Consider the following 19374-nt stretch of genomic DNA (forward strand, 5'->3'; position numbering starts at 1 on the left):
GTTGACTGCTGTTTCCTCAGACCCGCCAGCAATTCGTTAATCTTATCTCTTCTCAGTTGTCCTTGCAAGCCGTCATATTTTTCGCTGTGATGAGTCTCGTAGTGGCGTCGAATATTATATTCCTTCAATACCGAAACTTGTTGCAAACACACCAAGCACGAAGGTTTTCCGTGCATCTCTGTAAATAAATAGGACGTGGTCCATTTTTCTTTGAAAATTCTACACTCCTTATCTACTTTTCTCCGTTTGGATAACGACATTTTGGCTAATGAGGGTGTAGCGGAGAGGTAGAGACCAAGGTATTAACAACGTCGTAACAAGCAGCAGATGGCGCATTGATACCGTCTGCTGTTTTCAGTCTGTCTCAGTGATGCAGCTTGTCTTCTACTCTGATGGAAAGAGTGCGCCCCTTAGCGGATAATCCATGAATTGCAGCGAATTAAAAATATTAATTCCATGTCTTTTATGCATTTTTTCCACTTTCAAATTATCCTGCGGGCCTGATCGAACCTCCTTGGGGGCCGGTTCCGGCCCGCGGGCCGTATGTTTGACACCCCTGCGTTACAGCCTTATTCTAAAATTGTAAATACCCCATAATGACAAAGCAAAAACAGATTTGAGATATTTTGCACAAAAAAAAAATGTCAAAAAGGAAAAATCTGAATTACATAAGTATTCGGACCATTTACTCAGTACTTTGTTGAAGCACCTTTGGCAGCGATTACAACCTTGAGTCTTCTTGGGTATGTCGCTACAAGCTTGGCACACCTGTATTTGGGGAGTTTCTCCCATTCATCTCTGCAGATCCTCTCAAGCTCTGTCAGGTTGGATGGGGAGCGTCGTTGTACAGCTATTTTCAGGTCTCTCCAGAGATGTTCGATTGGATTCAAGTCCGGGCTATGGCCCAAATACTCAAGGACATTCAGAGAAATCCTGAGACACCTTTGCTAATTGGCTACATACTCAATAAATGGTGAAACACATTTTTATTTTATTTTTATTATTATTATTTATTTAACCTTTATTTAACCTTTATTTAACCTTTACTTAACTAGGCAAGTAAGTTAAGAACACATTTTTATTTACAATGACGGCCTACCACCAGCCAAACCCGGACGACGCTGGGACCAATTGTGCGCCGCCCTATGGGACTCCCAATCACGGCCAGATGTGATACAGCCTGGAATGGAACCAGGGACTGTAGTGACGCCTCTTGCACTGAGATGCAGTGCCTTAGACCGCTGTGATACAGCCTGGAATGGAACCAGGGACTGTAGTGACGCCTCTTGCACTGAGATGCAGTGCCTTAGAACACTCGGGAGCCCCACTATTTGTGATGGTGTCCTTTGTTCCAATGTATCTGTATGAATCGTCCATTTCTCTCAGTCATAGTAGAATAATGAATGGATTGGTAAGAGTTTAGAAGGTTAGTAGGAAAGTGAATCATGTAAACCATTTACATGTACTCACATTCATGTGAAGATTTACTATTTGAAACTCAAACATTCATTTCCCAAACTGCTTTTTCTATAATCCTACAGGCTCTTTATCAGTTTCCCATACCTTATATTCCAATGCAACCAACATTATGCATGCCCACCATGGTATTGGGCAGCTGCTATTTGAGAAATCATGTGGTTTAGACATCAAACTCTGGGTATTTTATTGCACATCACATTGTACAACTGTTTTTAGAGATTGTACTGCAAGGTATGCTATATGTGTAGGCTATGCTATATGTGTAGGCTATGTTGTATGTGTAGGCTATGCCGTATGTGTAGGCTATGTCGTATGTGTAGGCTATGTTGTATGTGTAGGCTATGTTGTATGTGTAGGCTATGCCGTATGTGTAGGCTATGCCGTATGTGTAGGCTATGCCGTATGTGTAGGCTATGCCGTATGTGTAGGCTATGCTGTATGTGTAGGCTATGCTATATGTGTAGGCTATGCCGTATGTGTAGGCTATGTTGTATGTGTAGGCTATGCTATATGTGTAGGCTGTGCCGTATGTGTAGGCTATGCCGTATGTGTAGGCTATGCCGTGTGTGTAGGCTATGCTATATGTGTAGGCTGTGCCGTATGTGTAGGCTATGCTATATGTGTAGGCTATGCCGTATGTGTAGGCTGTGTTGTATGTGTAGGCTATGTTGTATGTGTAGGCTATGCTATATGTGTAGGCTATGCTGTATGTGTAGGCTATGCTATATGTGTAGGCTATGCTGTATGTGTAGGCTATGCCGTATGTGTAGGCTATGCCGTATGTGTAGGCTGTGCCGTATGTGTAGGCTATGCTGTATGTGTAGGCTATGCTGTATGTGTAGGCTATGCTGTATGTGTAGGCTATGCCGTATGTGTAGGCTGTGTCGTATGTGTAGGCTATGCTGTATGTGTAGGCTATGCTGTATGTGTAGACTATGCCGTATGTGTAGGCTGTGTTGTATGTGTAGGCTATGTTGTATGTGTAGGCTATGCTATATGTGTAGGCTATGCTGTATGTGTAGGCTATGCTATATGTGTAGGCTATGCTGTATGTGTAGGCTATGCCGTATGTGTAGGCTATGCCGTATGTGTAGGCTGTGCCGTATGTGTAGGCTATGCTGTATGTGTAGGCTATGCTGTATGTGTAGGCTATGCTGTATGTGTAGGCTATGCCGTATGTGTAGGCTGTGTCGTATGTGTAGGCTATGCTGTATGTGTAGGCTATGCTGTATGTGTAGACTATGCTGTATGTGTAGGCTATGCTATATGTGTAGGCTATGCTGTATGTGTAGGCTATGTTGTATGTGTAGGCTATGCCGTATGTGTAGGCTATGCCGTATGTGTAGGCTATGCCGTATGTGTAGGCTATGTTGTATGTGTAGGTTATGCTGTATGTGTAGGCTATGTTGTATGTGTAGGCTATGCCGTATGTGTAGGCTATGCCGTATGTGTAGGCTATGCCGTATGTGTAGGCTATGCTATATGTGTAGGCTATGTTGTATGTGTAGGCTATGCTGTATGTGTAGGCTATGCTGTATGTGTAGGCTATGTTGTATGTGTAGGCTATGCCGTATGTGTAGGCTATGCCGTATGTGTAGGCTATGCCGTATGTGTAGGCTATGTTGTATGTGTAGGCTATGTTGTATGTGTAGGTTATGCTGTATGTGTAGGCCGCGCCGTATGTGTAGGCTATGCCGTATGTGTAGGCTATGCCGTATGTGTAGGCTATGCCGTATGTGTAGGCTATGCCGTATGTGTAGGCTATGTTGTATGTGTAGGCTATGTTGTATGTGTAGGCTATGCCGTATGTGTAGGCTATGTTGTATGTGTAGGCTATGCTATATGTGTAGGCTATGCCGTATGTGTAGGCTATGCTATATGTGTAGGCTATGCCGTATGTGTAGGCTATGCTATATGTGTAGGCTATGCTATATGTGTAGGCTATGCCGTATGTGTAGGCTATGTTGTATGTGTAGGCTATGCCGTATGTGTAGGCTATGCCGTATGTGTAGGCTATGCCGTATGTGTAGGCTATGTTGTATGTGTAGGCTATGCCGTATGTGTAGGCTATGCCGTATGTGTAGGTTATGCCGTATGTGTAGGCTGTGCCGTATGTGTAGGCTATGCTGTATGTGCAGGCTATGCTATATGTGTAGGCTATGCTATATGTGTAGGCTATGCCGTATGTGTAGGCTATGCCGTGTGTGTAGGCTATGCCGTGTGTGTAGGCTATGCCGTGTGTGTAGGCTATGCCGTATGTGTAGTCTACGCCGTATGTGTAGGCTACGCCGTATGTGTAGGCTACGCCGTGTGTGTAGGCTATGCCGTTTGTGTAGGCTATGCCGTATGTGTAGGCTATGCCGTGTGTGTAGGCTATGCCGTATGTGTAGGCTATGCCGTATGTGTAGGCTATGCCGTATGTGTAGGCTACGCCGTATGTGTAGGCTACGCCGTGTGTGTAGGCTACGCCGTGTGTGTAGGCTACGCCGTGTGTGTAGGCTACGCTGTGTGTGTAGGCTACGCCGTGTGTGTAGTAAGCCGTATGTGTAGGCTATGCCGTGTGTGTAGGCTATGCCGTGTGTGTAGGCTACGCCGTATGTGTAGGCTACGCCGTGTGTGTAGGCTACGCCGTGTGTGTAGGCTACGCCGTGTGTGTAGGCTACGCCGTGTGTGTAGGCTACGCCGTATGTGTAGGCTACGCCGTGTGTGTAGGCTACGCCGTGTGTGTAGGCTACGCCGTGTGTGTAGGCTACGCCGTATGTGTAGGCTACGCCGTATGTGTAGGCTATGCCGTATGTGTAGGCAATTGAGGTGGTGGTGGCAGCTGCAGAGAGCTATTTGGGTGTGCGAGACTTGACGAGTTACAGGGTGCATTTAAAAAAAAATTGTGGAACCTTTATTTAACTAGGCAAGTCAGTTAAGAACAGATTCTTAGGTGTCCATCCTTTCAGGCTGAGGTAGGACTACATCGATTTAAATAGTGGAGTAGGGTGGTGGGTTTTTTGTGATTGTAGGGTATTTGATTTACTTATATATAAAAAAAATAATAAAGCAAAGTATAAGGGAGTTCTACTCCAGTCTAGTAGGTGGCGGTAATGCAACATTTATTGGATGCCAACTGCCATTAAACCTCATCGAAGAAGAATCTAGTGGACCACGTGACACGGGACGCTTCTTCAACAACAACACGGGAGGCTTCTTCAACAAAAACACGGCCACTGATTCATTCGTCGCCACTCGGGTAGTTAGCCAACGTAAAAACGAAACATTGAAGCTCTTTAGACCATTTTTGTGTGTATTGATCTCGGTGTCATTTGCTTGTTAAAATTTACACATTTGTTAAGGTTGATTATACTGAGCCTAGCACTAGGCTAATGCTAATGCTAATTTTAGGTAGCCCAACCATGAACTCACTAAGCTACTCCCTTACTGCTAAAGAAGAGGCGATCTGCTGGACGCAGAAAGAAGCTCTGGGGCTGAACATTGTCGTAAAAGAAGAGGAAGAGGAGAATATTACAGTGAAAGAAGAGGAAGAAGCTTTCAGAATAAAACAGGAGGACGAGGAGGCTATCACGTCGAAAGAAGAGAAAGAACCTTTTGGAGTGAAAGAGGCAGAGGAGGCTATCTCAATAAAAGAGGAGGAGGAAGTTGTTTTGGGAGTGAAAAAGGAGGAGGTTGAAGGAGAGGAAGTGGAGACTGGAGATCTGATTGACACTAGTGAGTATTGTCTTAAACACGGACACAAATTCAGTTGTTGAATTAATGTATGGTTTTAAAGCCAAAGGGGCATTCCACCATAGTTTAACAATTAAATATGTTGTTCAGTACTGTAGGAATTGTTAAATGGGCAATCTGCGATTGGTACATACATGTTTGGACCTTTAAATGAATGATACAGAGGCCTAGCCATTGATTCTTAGAGAATTTAACTTATAAATACCCAAATGAGCTTAGTTCAACTGTCCTAACTCACCAGAACCCAAACTTGATTTACTCGATTGTGTGTAAACAATGTAATTGTAAACAAACACTGTATAGCCTCAAAACGTGGTTGAAACTGTCATTTTGATCTCAGGCATGGTCAGTCCTTGCATCCATAGCTCTGTCTATGAATTTGAGAGTGGTTACCTTTCTCCAAACTCATCTGTCAGTGACAGTGGTGGGAAAAAGTACCCAATTGTCATACTTGAGTAAAAGTAAAGATACCTTAATAGAAAATGACTCAAGTAAAAGTGACAGTAACCCAGTAAAATACTACTTGAGTAAAAGTCTTAAGTATATTTAAAACCAAATACTTTAAGAATCAAAAGTAAATGTCATTGTAAAGTAGTATAAAAAGTATAAAAAGTAAAAGTTGAAATCATTTCACATTCCTTATATTAAGCAAACCAGATGGCACAATTGTCAAATTATTATTTTATTTTTTTGATAACCAGGGGCACACTCCAACACTCAGACATAATTTACAAACGAAGCATTTGTGTTTTAGTGAGTCCGCCAGATCAGAAGCAGTATGATAAGTGCGTGAATTGAACCAGTTTCCTGTCCTGCTAAACATTCGAAATGTAACAAGTACTTTTGGGTGTCAGGACTAAAAAGTACATTATTTTCTTTAGGAATGTAGTGGAGTAAAACTTGTAAAAAAATATAAATAGTAAAGTACAGATACCCCAAAAAAACTACTTAAGTAGTACTTTAAAGGATTTTTACTTACTTTTCACTACATACTTTTCACTACTGCTCAGTGACGCTAAAACGTTTAATTTAGCCTCTATTCTCCACCATTTTGGATTTGAGCTCTAATGTTTCATGAGGCGACAGTACAGAATACCCTCCAACATTTTGTTGGAGGGTATTTATTCTTGTAAACAAGAATATAATATGTTTCTACATGAATGTGGATTCTACCAGGATTATGAATTATCATAAATGAATTGTGAATATTGATGACTAAGAAAGTTAGAGGCATAAACCTCAGACCCCCTGAGACATGCTAACCTCTCACCATTACAGAGGCATAAATGTCAGACTCCCTAAGACATGCTAACCTCTCACCATTACAGAGGCATAAACCTCAGACATGCTAACCTCTCACCACTACAGAGGCATAAACCTCAGACTCCCTAAGACATGCTAACCTCTCACCATTACAGAGGCATAAACCTCAGACATGCTAACCTCTCACCACTACAGAGGCATAAACCTCAGACTCCCTAAGACATGCTAACCTCTCACCATTACAGAGGCATAAACCTCAGACATGCTAACCTCTCACCATTACACAGGCATAAACCTCAGACTCCCTAAGACATGCTAACCTCTCACCATTACAGAGGCATAAACCTCAGACTCCCTAAGACATGCTAACCTCTCACCATTACAGAGGCATAAACCTCAGACTCCCTAAGACATGCTAACCTCTCACCATTACAGAGAAATAAACCTAAGACCCCCTAAGACATGCTAACCTCTCACCATTACAGAGACATAAACCTCAGACCCCTTAAGACATGCTAACCTCTCACCATTACAGAGGCATAAACCTCAGACATGCTAACCTCTCACCATTACAGAGGCATAAACCTAAGACTCCCTAAGACATGCTAACCTCTCACCATTACAGAGACATAAACCTCAGACATGCTAACCTCTCACCATTACAGAGGCATAAACCTCAGACTCCCTAAGACATGCTAACCTCTCACCATTACAGAGGCATAAACCTCAGACAGACATGCTAACCTCTCACCATTACAGAGGCATAAACCTCAGACTCCCTAAGACATGCTAACCTCTCACCATTACAGAGGCATAAACCTCAGACTCCCTAAGACATGCTAACCTCTCACCATTACAGAGGCATAAACCTCAGACTCCCTAAGACATGCTAACCTCTCACCATTACAGAGAAATAAACCTCAGACTCCCTCAGACATGCTAACCTCTCACCATTACAGAGGCATAAACCTAAGACCCCCTAAGACATGCTAACCTCTCACCATTACAGAAACATAAACCTCAGACCCCTTAAGACATGCTAACCTCTCACCATTACAGAGGCATAAACCTCAGACATGCTAACCTCTCACCATTACAGAGACATAAACCTCAGACCCCTTAAGACATGCTAACCTCTCACCATTGCAGAGACATAAACCTCAGACCCCCTATGACATGCTAACCTCTCACCATTACAGAGGCATAAACCTCTGACCCCCTATGACATGCTAACCTCTCACCATTACTGAGGCATAAACCTCAGACCCCCTAAGACATGCTAACCTCTCACCATTACAGAGGCATAAACCTCAGACCCCCTAAGACATGCTAACCTCTCACCATTACTGAGGCATAAACCTCAGACTCCCTAAGACATGCTAACCTCTCACCATTACAGAGGCATACACCTCAGACATGCTAACCTCTCACCATTACTGAGGCCTAAACCTAAGACATGCTAACCTCTCACCATTACAGAGGCATAAACCTCAGACTCCCTAAGACATGCTAACCTCTCACCATTACAGAGGCATACACCTCAGACTCCCTAAGACATGTTAACCTCTCACCATTACAGAGGCATAAACCTCAGACTTCCTAAGACATGCTAACCTCTCACCATTACAGAGGCATAAACCTCAGACTCCCTAAGACATGCTAACCTCTCACCATTACAGAGGCATACACTTCAGACTCCCTAAGACATGCTAACCTCTCACCATGACAGAGGCATAAACCTCAGACTCCCTAAGACATGCTAACCTCTCACCCCTTAAGACATGCTAACCTCTCACCATTACAGAGGCATAAACCTCAGACATGCTAACCTCTCACCATTACAGAGACATAAACCTCAGACCCCTTAAGACATGCTAACCTCTCACCATTGCAGAGACATAAACCTCAGACCCCCTATGACATGCTAACCTCTCACCATTACAGAGGCATAAACCTCTGACCCCCTATGACATGCTAACCTCTCACCATTACTGAGGCATAAACCTCAGACCCCCTAAGACATGCTAACCTCTCACCATTACAGAGGCATAAACCTCAGACCCCCTAAGACATGCTAACCTCTCACCATTACTGAGGCATAAACCTCAGACTCCCTAAGACATGCTAACCTCTCACCATTACAGAGGCATACACCTCAGACATGCTAACCTCTCACCATTACTGAGGCCTAAACCTAAGACATGCTAACCTCTCACCATTACAGAGGCATAAACCTCAGACTCCCTAAGACATGCTAACCTCTCACCATTACAGAGGCATAAACCTCAGACTCCCTAAGACATGCTAACCTCTCACCATTACAGAGGCATACACCTCAGACTCCCTAAGACATGTTAACCTCTCACCATTACAGAGGCATAAACCTCAGACTTCCTAAGACATGCTAACCTCTCACCATTACAGAGGCATAAACCTCAGACTCCCTAAGACATGCTAACCTCTCACCATTACAGAGGCATACACTTCAGACTCCCTAAGACATGCTAACCTCTCACCATGACAGAGGCATAAACCTCAGACTCCCTAAGACATGCTAACCTCTCACCATTACAGAGGCATACACCTCAGACATGCTAACCTCTCACCATTACTGAGGCCTAAACCTAAGACATGCTAACCTCTCACCATTACAGAGGCATAAACCTCAGACTCCCTAAGACATGCTAACCTCTCACCATTACAGAGGCATAAACCTCAGACTCCCTAAGACATGCTAACCTCTCACCATTACAGAGGCATACACCTCAGACCCCCTAAGACATGTTAACCTCTCACCATTACAGAGGCATAAACCTCAGACTCCCTAAGACATGCTAACCTCTCACCATTACAGAGGCATACACCTCAGACTCCCTAAGACATGTTAACCTCTCACCATTACAGAGGCATAAACCTCAGACTTCCTAAGACATGCTAACCTCTCACCATTACAGAGGCATAAACCTCAGACTCCCTAAGACATGCTAACCTCTCACCATTACAGAGGCATACACTTCAGACTCCCTAAGACATGCTAACCTCTCACCATTACAGAGGCATAAACCTCAGACTCCCTAAGACATGCTAACCTCTCACCATTACAGAGGCATAAACCTCAGACCCCCTAAGACATGCTAACCTCTCACCATTACAGAGGCATAAACCTCAGACTCCCTAAGACATGCTAAAGCCTCTCACCACTACAGAGGCATAAACCTAAGACCCCCTAAGACATGCTAACCTCTCACCATTACAGAGGCATAAACCTCAGACTCCCTAAGACATGCTAACCTCTCACCATTACAGAGGCATAAACCTCAGACTCCCTAAGACATGCTAACCTCTCACCATTACAGAGGCATAAACCTCAGACTCCCTAAGACATGCTAACCTCTCACCATTACAGAGGCATACACCTCAGACTCCCTAAGACATGTTAACCTCTCACCATTACAGAGGCATAAACCTCAGACCCCCTAAGACATGCTAACCTCTCACCATTACAGAGACATAAACCTCAGACCCCTTAAGACATGCTAACCTCTCACCATTACAGAGGCATAAACCTCAGACTCCCTAAGACATGCTAACCTCTCACCACTACAGAGGCATACAGTGGGGCAAAAAAGTATTTAGTCAGCCACCAATTGTGCAAGTTCTCCCACTTAAAAAGATGAGGCCTGTCATTTTCATCATAGGTACACTTCAACTATGACAGACAAAATGAGGATAAAAAATCCAGAAGATGACATTGTAGGATTTTTAATGAATTTATTTGCAAATTATGGTGGAACTATACTATCAGGTTGTAAATCACAGCTGGTCTGGTACGTTGTTTGTTGCCTCCATTTGGGATGCACTGTTTCAGTTTCAATGACTCAATGTTTTGGACAAAAAAAACAGATGAATGTAACTAAGGTTGGTAATGTCAATACAATCCGATTAGCAAGGCAAATGGTCACAAGTCAGTGGCTAATAGGCTAGCGTATCTATTTATGTAGCTCTTTATGTAGCCTAACATTAGCTAGCTAGCTGCTGGGAGGATGTGATGTCATTGGAGGAGTGGGTGAGTGACTGACTTTTCCCCTCATGTTGTTTTTTGGTAGCTACACAGCTAGAGATGCAGGTGTCATTTGGTTAGCTAGCAAGAAATGGGAATTGCCATTCTAGCTATACTGAACTTGAACGACTGTTATCCAGTTAGCATATCTCTTCAGAAATGTACTCTGGCTAGCTACTCCGATTTCAGAGCACTCTGGCTAGCTACTCCGATTTCAGAGCACTCTGGCTAGCTACTCCGATTTCAGAGCACTCTCGTCTGAGTGTGCCAGAGAGCAGAATAACTGAGGAATTTACGAACGCGACAACACCCGTTGGCAGTAAACGTTGGCAAAAAAAGTAAGTTAGTTACGAACCGGCTAGATAACATGTAAACAGCTTAACCAGCTCTGCTAGGATGAGGAAAATGGTCCGTGTGAGGTGTTCTCTCATTTGTATCTGGAAGTAGCAAGCTAGCCAACTTTAGCCAGTTGGCTTGGGTGCTTGGTTGGGACAAGCATACATTGGCTTGGGTGCTTGGTTGGGACAAGCATACATTGGCTTGGGTGCTTGGTTGGGACAAGCATACATTGGCTTGGGTGCTTGGTTGGGACAAGCATACATTGGCTTGGGTGCTTGGTTGGGACAAGCATACATTGGCTTGGGTGCTTGGTTGGGACAAGCATACATTGGCTTGGGTGCTTGGTTGGGACAAGCATACATTGGCTTGGGTGCTTGGTTGGGACAAGCATACATTGGCTTGGGTGCTTGGTTGGGACAAGCATACATTGGCTTGGGTGCTTGGTTGGGACAAGCATACATTGGCTTGGGTGCTTGGTTGGGACAAGCATACATTGGCTTGGGTGCTTGGTTGGGACAAGCATACATTGGCTTGGGTGCTTGGTTGGGACAAGCATACATTGGCTTGGGTGCTTGGTTGGGACAAGCATACATTGGCTTGGGTGCTTGGTTGGGACAAGCATACATTGGCTTGGGTGCTTGGTTGGGACAAGCATACATTGGCAGACAAGCTGCAGAAGGACGAACAGGCCCCCTTACAATTGCATACCCATCGTTTATCAGTGCAATTTTGACTGTTTGAGAGGGTTTTATCTAATGTTCCTTCGTTAGATTTTTAGCTCCTCCTTGGTCTGGCTAGCATTAGTTGTTGATCTTGTTGTTGTGCATAAAGGGAAATATAGCCTACATTTTCATGTTTGTTTGATCAATAGGACTGTAAAGTTCCCAAATGTAAAGAGGACTCCCGTGGTGTTTCCATAGTTACAGAAAACCATCCAGGTGCATTTTGTGGCGTTTTGCTGAATGTGTTCTAATGATATACAGTTGTAAACACACAGTCCTCTGATTGGCTATAGCGCACCGGTCTGTGTAGACTCTGGGTCCTGCCTGTAAACACACAGTCCTCTGATTGGCTATAGCGCACCGGTCTGTGTAGACTCTGGGTCCTGCCTGTAAACACACAGTCCTCTGATTGGCTATAGCGCACCGGTCTGTGTAGACTCTGGGTCCTGCCTGTAAACACACAGTCCTCTGATTGGCTATAGCGCACCGGTCTGTGTAGACTCTGGGTCCTGCCTGTAAACACACAGTCCTCTGATTGGCTATAGCGCACCGGTCTGTGTAGACTCTGGGTCCTGCCTGTAAACACACAGTCCTCTGATTGGCTATAGCGCACCGGTCTGTGTAGACTCTGGGTCCTGCCTGTAAACACACAGTCCTCTGATTGGCTATAGCGCACCGGTCTGTGTAGACTCTGGGTCCTGCCTGTAAACACAGTCCAGTTCAAGGTGAATGATGTCAGGGCCCGTGTAGCAAATGGCTCGTTTGCATAAAGATCTACTGTAGCTCTGATTGGCTATAGCGCACCGTGTAGACTCTGGGTCCTGGACGAGACAGATGTTTTTATTAGGTTGTATTTACTGCAGAGTCTATTAATTCTCCAAACACACGGCCACTTCCCCACTCTGTTTTGCTATAGAATGTTCACAAATGCCTCAGTATAGGTCATTCCCAAAAATTCTAAGAATTTATAAAAACGTGAAAATGACCATATCTAAGTGCTCGCTTGTCAGAAATTGTAAAAACAAAAAGTGTCACATTCTTCCTGGGTGATGTATATGAACAACTTTCAATGCAACCTAACAAAACAAATTATGCAAAACTAACTACGCGAGAGATTTTGTTTTCGGCAGAACGCTATTGTATTGACAGGCACGACACAGGCACGACTCAGGCCCATACTCTACACAGACCGGTGCGCCATAACCAGTCAGAGCTGCAGTAGGCCTATATGCATTGCCATATATGGATCTGTGCCGTTCACTTTGAACTGGACTGTGTTTACAGCCTGAGCGTTCGTGAGTAGATGCGCATGTTTTGAGATCAAAGTGAGAGCTGCATGTAGCTACTTGGGCACATTTTGTTCATATCCTTTGCTAATTACTGAGTTATTAGCCCAGTTATTGATCATTTGTAGTCGGCCAAAGGGGTGATTGTTTCCTACAAGAGCACAAAACGTGTACATTTCTAGCCATCTTTGAAAAGTGAGTCAGATAAAGAGCTTTTTTTTTGTCTTAAAGGGGCAGTGTTATTTTGAGACAGGCTTGAATAAGCTATGTAGCCAATAGGCAGAGGGTAGCATAATGTGTCTGATTCTCTGTAATAATGGTATGGGGAATAATTATGCATTTTATTTTGTAAATTGGTTGCTTGCATCAAACACAACATGTTCAGTCATTTCCTTGTCTGAAGGACAAGTGGATAAACAGGGTTGATGTAAAGCCCTGCATGTTTTTAAAGTTTTTTTTTCAAAAGTCCCATTGATTGTAGGTCTACATTGAACACCACACATTGGCTGCTACTGTAGCCTGAACAATAGAATAGCTATTTCCATGTTATGGGATGCATTTTTCCATGGTAGGCCACTCTGGTTGTCCTACATTATGATCAAATAGCCACAGTAGCCTACTTGACCACTGTTTAAAACTGTAACTTAAAGCGGATACAGCCTCCTGGGTGGCGCAGTGGTCTAGGGCACTGCATCGCAGTGCTAGCTGCGCCACCAGAGTCTCTGGGTTCACGCCCAGGCTCTGTCGCAGCCGGCCGCAACCGGGAGGTCCGTGGGGCGACGCACAATTGGCATAGCGTCGTCCGGGTTAGGGAGGGTTTGGCCGGTAGGGATATCCTTGTCTCAGTATGTAAAATGTAATAAAATGTATGCACTCTACTGTAAGTCGCTCTGGAAAAGAGCGTCTGCTAAATGACTAAAATGTAAAATGTAAATGTAATACAGCCTTCAGCCAACGTGCGCTGGAAGTTACACAGAATTTTCACAATATTCAAGTTTGCACTCACCCACCTTAAATTTGCTCAGTTATAAAAAAAAAAAACAGATGTAACATTTGTGCCCTCCACCAACTGCTGTTTTCAGCTCTCACCGTAGGTTTTAAATGTTTCTGATCTGGACTCTTCGTTAGGGACTCCAGAACAGTCCCTTATCTCTTCTTAACCGTTCCTGGGTGCTTTTTGATGTGTGTTTGGGGTCGTTGTCCTGCTGGAAGACCCACAACCTTCAGTGGAGACCCAGTATTTGGACACACTGATAATCGTCTGATTTCATGATGTCTTGCACACGTTCAAGGCCCCCCAGTACCAGAGGCAGCAAAAGCAACCTAGTACCTCATTTTTATGAAGAAAAATAATCTAGGAATAATCAAATAGTTTGACTGTTTGGAAGGTTTTAAATTATATCAAACTCAAACCGTTTATCTTTTCCAGTGATAAAGACATGAATGTGGAGTATGCAAAATCGGTCAACTTTGAGCACCTTGATCTCCTGAGAATGTTTTGACATTCAGGTCCAAAAAGTCACTTTCTGACCACTACTTCCATTGGCAAACATGTATGGATTATTATTTTTTTTTATTATCAAAAGGGATGCTTTCAAAAAGTGATTGGATTTTACCCTACAGCCACTTTGTCACGACAAGCTCATCATTTATTGAGGGATCTAGTCTGGATTAAACCTCATAGGAAGACCGTTTTATCATGTGGAGGTTTCATTCAGGTCTCTGTTTAACTAAATACTCTGTTTGTCTTTGGCAGGAGAGAGACCAGACTCTCAGTCTGACAGCGGGAAGAGTCCTTCAGTGGCACCAGACTCAGAGACGCCCAAACCAGCAAGACAGCATCACTGTTCCCACTGTGGAAAGAGTTTTAGCTGGTTAGGGTACCTAAAACGGCATGAGAGAATACACACAGGAGAAAAGCCTTTCCAATGTTCCCAGTGTGGAAAGAATTTTACCGTGTTAGTCAACCTGAAAAGGCATGAGAAACTACACTCTGGAGAAAAGCCTTATCACTGTTCCCACTGTGGAAAGAGTTTTACTCAGTTAGGGAACCTAAAACAGCACGAGTGGACACACACAGGAGAAAAGCCTTACCACTGCTTCCAATGTGAAAATAGATTTTCAAGATCAGTGGACCTAAAAGCTCATGAGAGAACACACACAGGAGAAAAGCCTTTCCAATGTTCCCAGTGTGGAAAGAGTTTTACCGTGGTAGCTAACCTGAAAAGGCATGAGAGAATACACACTGGAGAAAAGCCATTTCAATGTTCCCATTGTGGAAAGAGTTTTACTCAGTTAGGGCACCTAAAAAAGCATGAGCGGACACACACAGGAGAAAAGCCTTACCACTGTTCCCACTGTGGAAAGACATTTTCACGATCAGGGGACCTAAAAACTCATGAGACAACACACATAGGAGAAAAACCTTTCCAATGTTCCCAGTGTGGAAAGAGTTATGCTAAGTTACGGTACCTAAAAGAGCACAAGAGAATACGCACAGGGGCAAAGCTTTTCCAATGTTGTTAGTGTGGTGAAGGGTTCTCTCAAATAGACGGTATGAAGATAGCTTAGAACAAAACCTTGTCTCCCTACAGTGGAGAGTGTTTTACCGTGTTAGTTAACCTGAAAACACATAACAGAATACACTCTGGAGAAAAGCCTTTCCATTGCTCCTAATATGGAAAGACTTTTGCCAGGTTAGGGAGTCTGTATTCACATGAGTGGACACAGATGGGGGGGCCTATAAAATCTGTGATACAGAGAAAACGGATGAAATCACAGAATCCAGAAATTATAACTCAATTCAACAATATTCTGAAATGTATTGAGCTTAGTAGGGAATCAACTAAATGTATTGAAAATGTATTAATTTGCTCACGCTCATCATGACATGAACAGAATGCTTCAGCAAATCATATTTCCTGCAACTTTCTGAAGATTGTGATAATTGTCCACGAGAATCCAAATAGGTCAGATCAGGTTTGCAATTAATAACTTCAATCAGACCCCCTTTCACCCGCAGAAAGGGTATAGGAAATAACTATTGAGGATCAACAACTCACATCCTGTTGTAAATCAAGGGGAGAAGATTCATGTCTCCCTCTCCCAGATTCAAAGGAATGTCCTTTGTTTCAATAGACTTTTCCTGCCGATACTCTGACATGTTCAAAAGTGAATACGGGAACAATATTTCTAACATAGAACGCGGGGACCTGTCAGAAGCGATCTAAAGAACACTAAAGTAATCATGCTTGTTATTTTGTGATGTCATTAAAAATGTTTTAAAGACTATAGAACACTAATGTAATCATGCTTGTTATTTTGTGATGCCATTTAATTTTTTTTTAAAGGAACTACTGTAACTTGGAAAGTATACCCACTATATCTGTGAAGTTTCCATCTGTGCATGAAATATGAAAAATGATTAAAGTGTTTTTTGTTTAGAGAGAGGTGTGATTTGAGAAGCTGTGAGAGATAATTGTTTTACCTAACTTCGCACAAGTGGGGCCGGAGGGCGGGCTCCTTTCTGAGAATTCGTAGGCGATCGCATAAACCCTCACTTCCTTCCATTCAAACATGCAATCTTTGGACAAAAAAATAGATTACCTACGCGGAAGATTAAACTACCAACGGGACATTCAAAACTGTAATAGCTTATGCTTCACGGAGTCGTGGCTGAACGACGACACTATCAACATACAGCTGGCTGGTTATACGCTGCACCAGCAGGATAGAACAGTGGCGTCTTGTAAGACAAGGGGCGGCGACTAGGTATTTTTGTAAATGACAGCTGGTGCACAAAATCTAAGGAAGTCTCGAGCTATTGCTTGCCTGAGGTAGAGCATCTCATGATAAGCTGTAGACCACACTATCTACCTAGAACGTTCTCATCTGTATTTTTCATAGCTGTTTACCTGCCACCACAGTCAGAGGCTGGCAGTAATACAGCATTGAATGAGCTTTATGCCGCCATAAGCAAACAAGAAAACACTCACCCAGAGGCGCTGCTCCTAGTGGCCGGGGACTTTAATGCAGGGAAACTTAAATCAGTTTTACCTAATTTCTATCAGCATGTTAAATGTGCAACAGGAGGAAAAAAGCCAACCTTTACTCCACACACAGAGACGCATACAAAGCTCTCCCCCGCCCTCCATTTGGCAAATCTGACCATAATTCTATCCTCCTAATTCCTGTTTACAAGCAAAAATTAAATCAGGAAGCACCAGTGACTTGATCAATAAAAAAGTGGTCAAATGAAGCAGATAATAAACTACAGGACTGTTTTGTTAACACAGACTGGAATATGTTCCGGGATTCCTCTAATGGCATTGAGGAGTACACCACATCAGTCATTGGCTTCATCAATAAGTGCATTGACGATGTCGTACCCAGAATGACAGTACGTACATACCCCAACCAGAAGCAATGGATTACAGGCAACATTCGCACTGAGCTAATGGCTAGAGCTGCCGCTTTCAGGGAGTGGGACTCTAACCCGGAAGCTTATAAGAAATCGTGATATGCCTTCCGAAGAACCATCAAACAGGCAAAGCGTCAATACAGGACTATGATCGAATCGTGCTACACCGGCTCTGACGCTCTTTGGATGTGGCAGTGCTTGCAAACCATTACAGACTACAAAGGGAAGCACAGCCGAGAGCTGCCCAGTGACACAAGCCTACTAGATGAGCTAAACTACTTATATGCTCGCTTCGAGGCAAATAACACTGAAACTTGCATGAGCACCAGCTGTTCCGGAAGACTGTGTGATCACATTCTCCCCAGCCGATGTGAGAAAGACCTTTAAACAGGTCAACATTCACAAAGCCGCAGGGCCAGACGGATTACCAGGACGTGTACTGCGAGCCCGCACTGACCAACTGGCAAGTGTCTTCACTGACATTTTCAACCTCTCCCTGTCTGAGTCTGTAATACCAACATGTTTTAAGCAGACCGCCATAGTGCCTGTGCCCAAGAACACTAAGGTAACCTGCCTAAATGACTACCGACCCGTAGCACTCACATCTGTAGCCATGAAGTGCTTTGAAAGGCTGGTCATGGCTCACATCAACACCATTATCCAAGAAACCCTAGACCCACTCCAATTTGCATACAGCCCCAACAGATCCACAGATGATGCAATCTCCATTGCACTCCACACTGCCCTTTCCCACATGGACAAAAGAAACACATATGTGAGAATGCTATTCCTTAACTACAGCTCAGCGTTCAACACCATAGTGCCCTCAAAGCTCATCACTAATCTAAGGACCTTGGGACTAAACACCTCCCTCTGCAACTCGATCCTGGACTTCCTGACAGGCCTCCCCCAGGTGGTAAGGATAGGTAACAACATATCTGCTACGCTGATCCTCAACACCCCTTTCGAATAAACTTTATAAATGTGTTAAGAAATGAACATACCAGACAAGAAAACGTGAAGCTGCTGCTGCACTTTTAAAGTGGTTTGAACTTTGAATCTCAACACGAGGTGGAGATGATAAAATCACCATTGCGTACAATCACTGGTACAGCTGATTAGCTGACTAAAGTATCTTCGAAAGCTAATCTAAGTAGGACCATTCTACTACTCTGCTCAAAACCATCTATATTACGCTACTCTCATCGCCCCAATGGGGAACCATCGACACTGCTGGCTAGCCTATTTTCAAAGAAGCATCTCCAAGAGCGAAGGGAAGGAAAATAAACTCTGTAGTTCTGTTCAGGACTACCCGACAAGCCACTGGACCCCAGGACAACTACAAAGAAGGACAACCGTATAAGACTTGTCGGAAACCATTTTGGACAATCAGATTCTTACAAGCGTGCCCTGGAAAGGCCCAACTCCCTTTCCAAGGTGGCCCTGTCCACCGAGAGAGAACTTTCTCCGTAGTCTATGCTTTCCAAAAACACAGCTAAACAATAGCCGTTTGCTAGGGGTGCAGTGAAATTGAAATTTCTCAAGTTTTTTCCAGACCTCAAAAGTGGTCTCCTGATGTGGTTTAATTATTGTTGTGGACTTAGAACATCCAATGTATTTAGTTATCTATTAAAGAAAGCATGATTTTTGAGAGCGAAAAACCTGAAAAAATAAGGGAAACTTGGAAAAACATAGTGGAGAAAACCGAATTTGGGGAAAAACTCAACAGATTCACGCAAAAAAAAAAAACGATTTTACAGGGCCCTACACAGAGAAGAGAAGCCACTGTTCCCACTGTGGAAAGAGTTTTAACCAGTTAGAGAACCTGAATTCACATGAAATAACACATTCTGGAGGGAATCCTTTTTACTTCCCATTGTGGATATGTTCCTGATCAGAGGACCTGACATCAGAATAGAGAGGCTGTGTTCTAACTTGTGCTTTTGTTCATGAAATCAAACCCAAATTGGTATGTCTGTGGAGAATGGTGGGAATTAATGGACCACCGCGAGAGCACAGGACTTGGTGGCTGATTGGTTAAGGCGATGGACTGCACGCGTGAGTTGGAAT

The 19374-nt window shown here is 43.6% G+C and overlaps 1 protein-coding gene across 1 annotated transcript; it reads left to right on the forward strand.

The window, feature by feature from the left end:
* The first annotated feature begins 4627 nt into the window (after positions 1-4627).
* On the forward strand, positions 4628-16326 carry LOC139547139 (zinc finger protein 436-like). Its single transcript, XM_071356178.1, has 2 exons — positions 4628-5196; positions 14641-16326. Exons 1-2 carry the CDS (start codon positions 4854-4856, stop codon positions 15408-15410), a joined length of 1113 nt encoding a protein of 370 aa, XP_071212279.1. The 5' UTR covers positions 4628-4853; the 3' UTR covers positions 15411-16326.
* Positions 16327-19374: the final 3048 nt, after the last annotated feature.

Source organism: Salvelinus alpinus, chromosome 2, assembly GCF_045679555.1.
Source record: "Salvelinus alpinus chromosome 2, SLU_Salpinus.1, whole genome shotgun sequence".
Taxonomy (NCBI): domain Eukaryota; kingdom Metazoa; phylum Chordata; class Actinopteri; order Salmoniformes; family Salmonidae; genus Salvelinus; species Salvelinus alpinus.

What these genes read in the sequence shown, in the direction of transcription:
- LOC139547139 (XM_071356178.1), top strand. Translation starts at nt 4,854, where the DNA reads ATGCTAATGCTAATTTTAGGTAGCCCAACCATGAACTCACTAAGCTAC. An exon ending in TGGAGATCTGATTGACACTA is followed by an intron (nt 5,197 to 14,640) that starts GTGAGTATTGTC and finishes TGTCTTTGGCAG; the next exon opens with GAGAGAGACCAGACTCTCAG.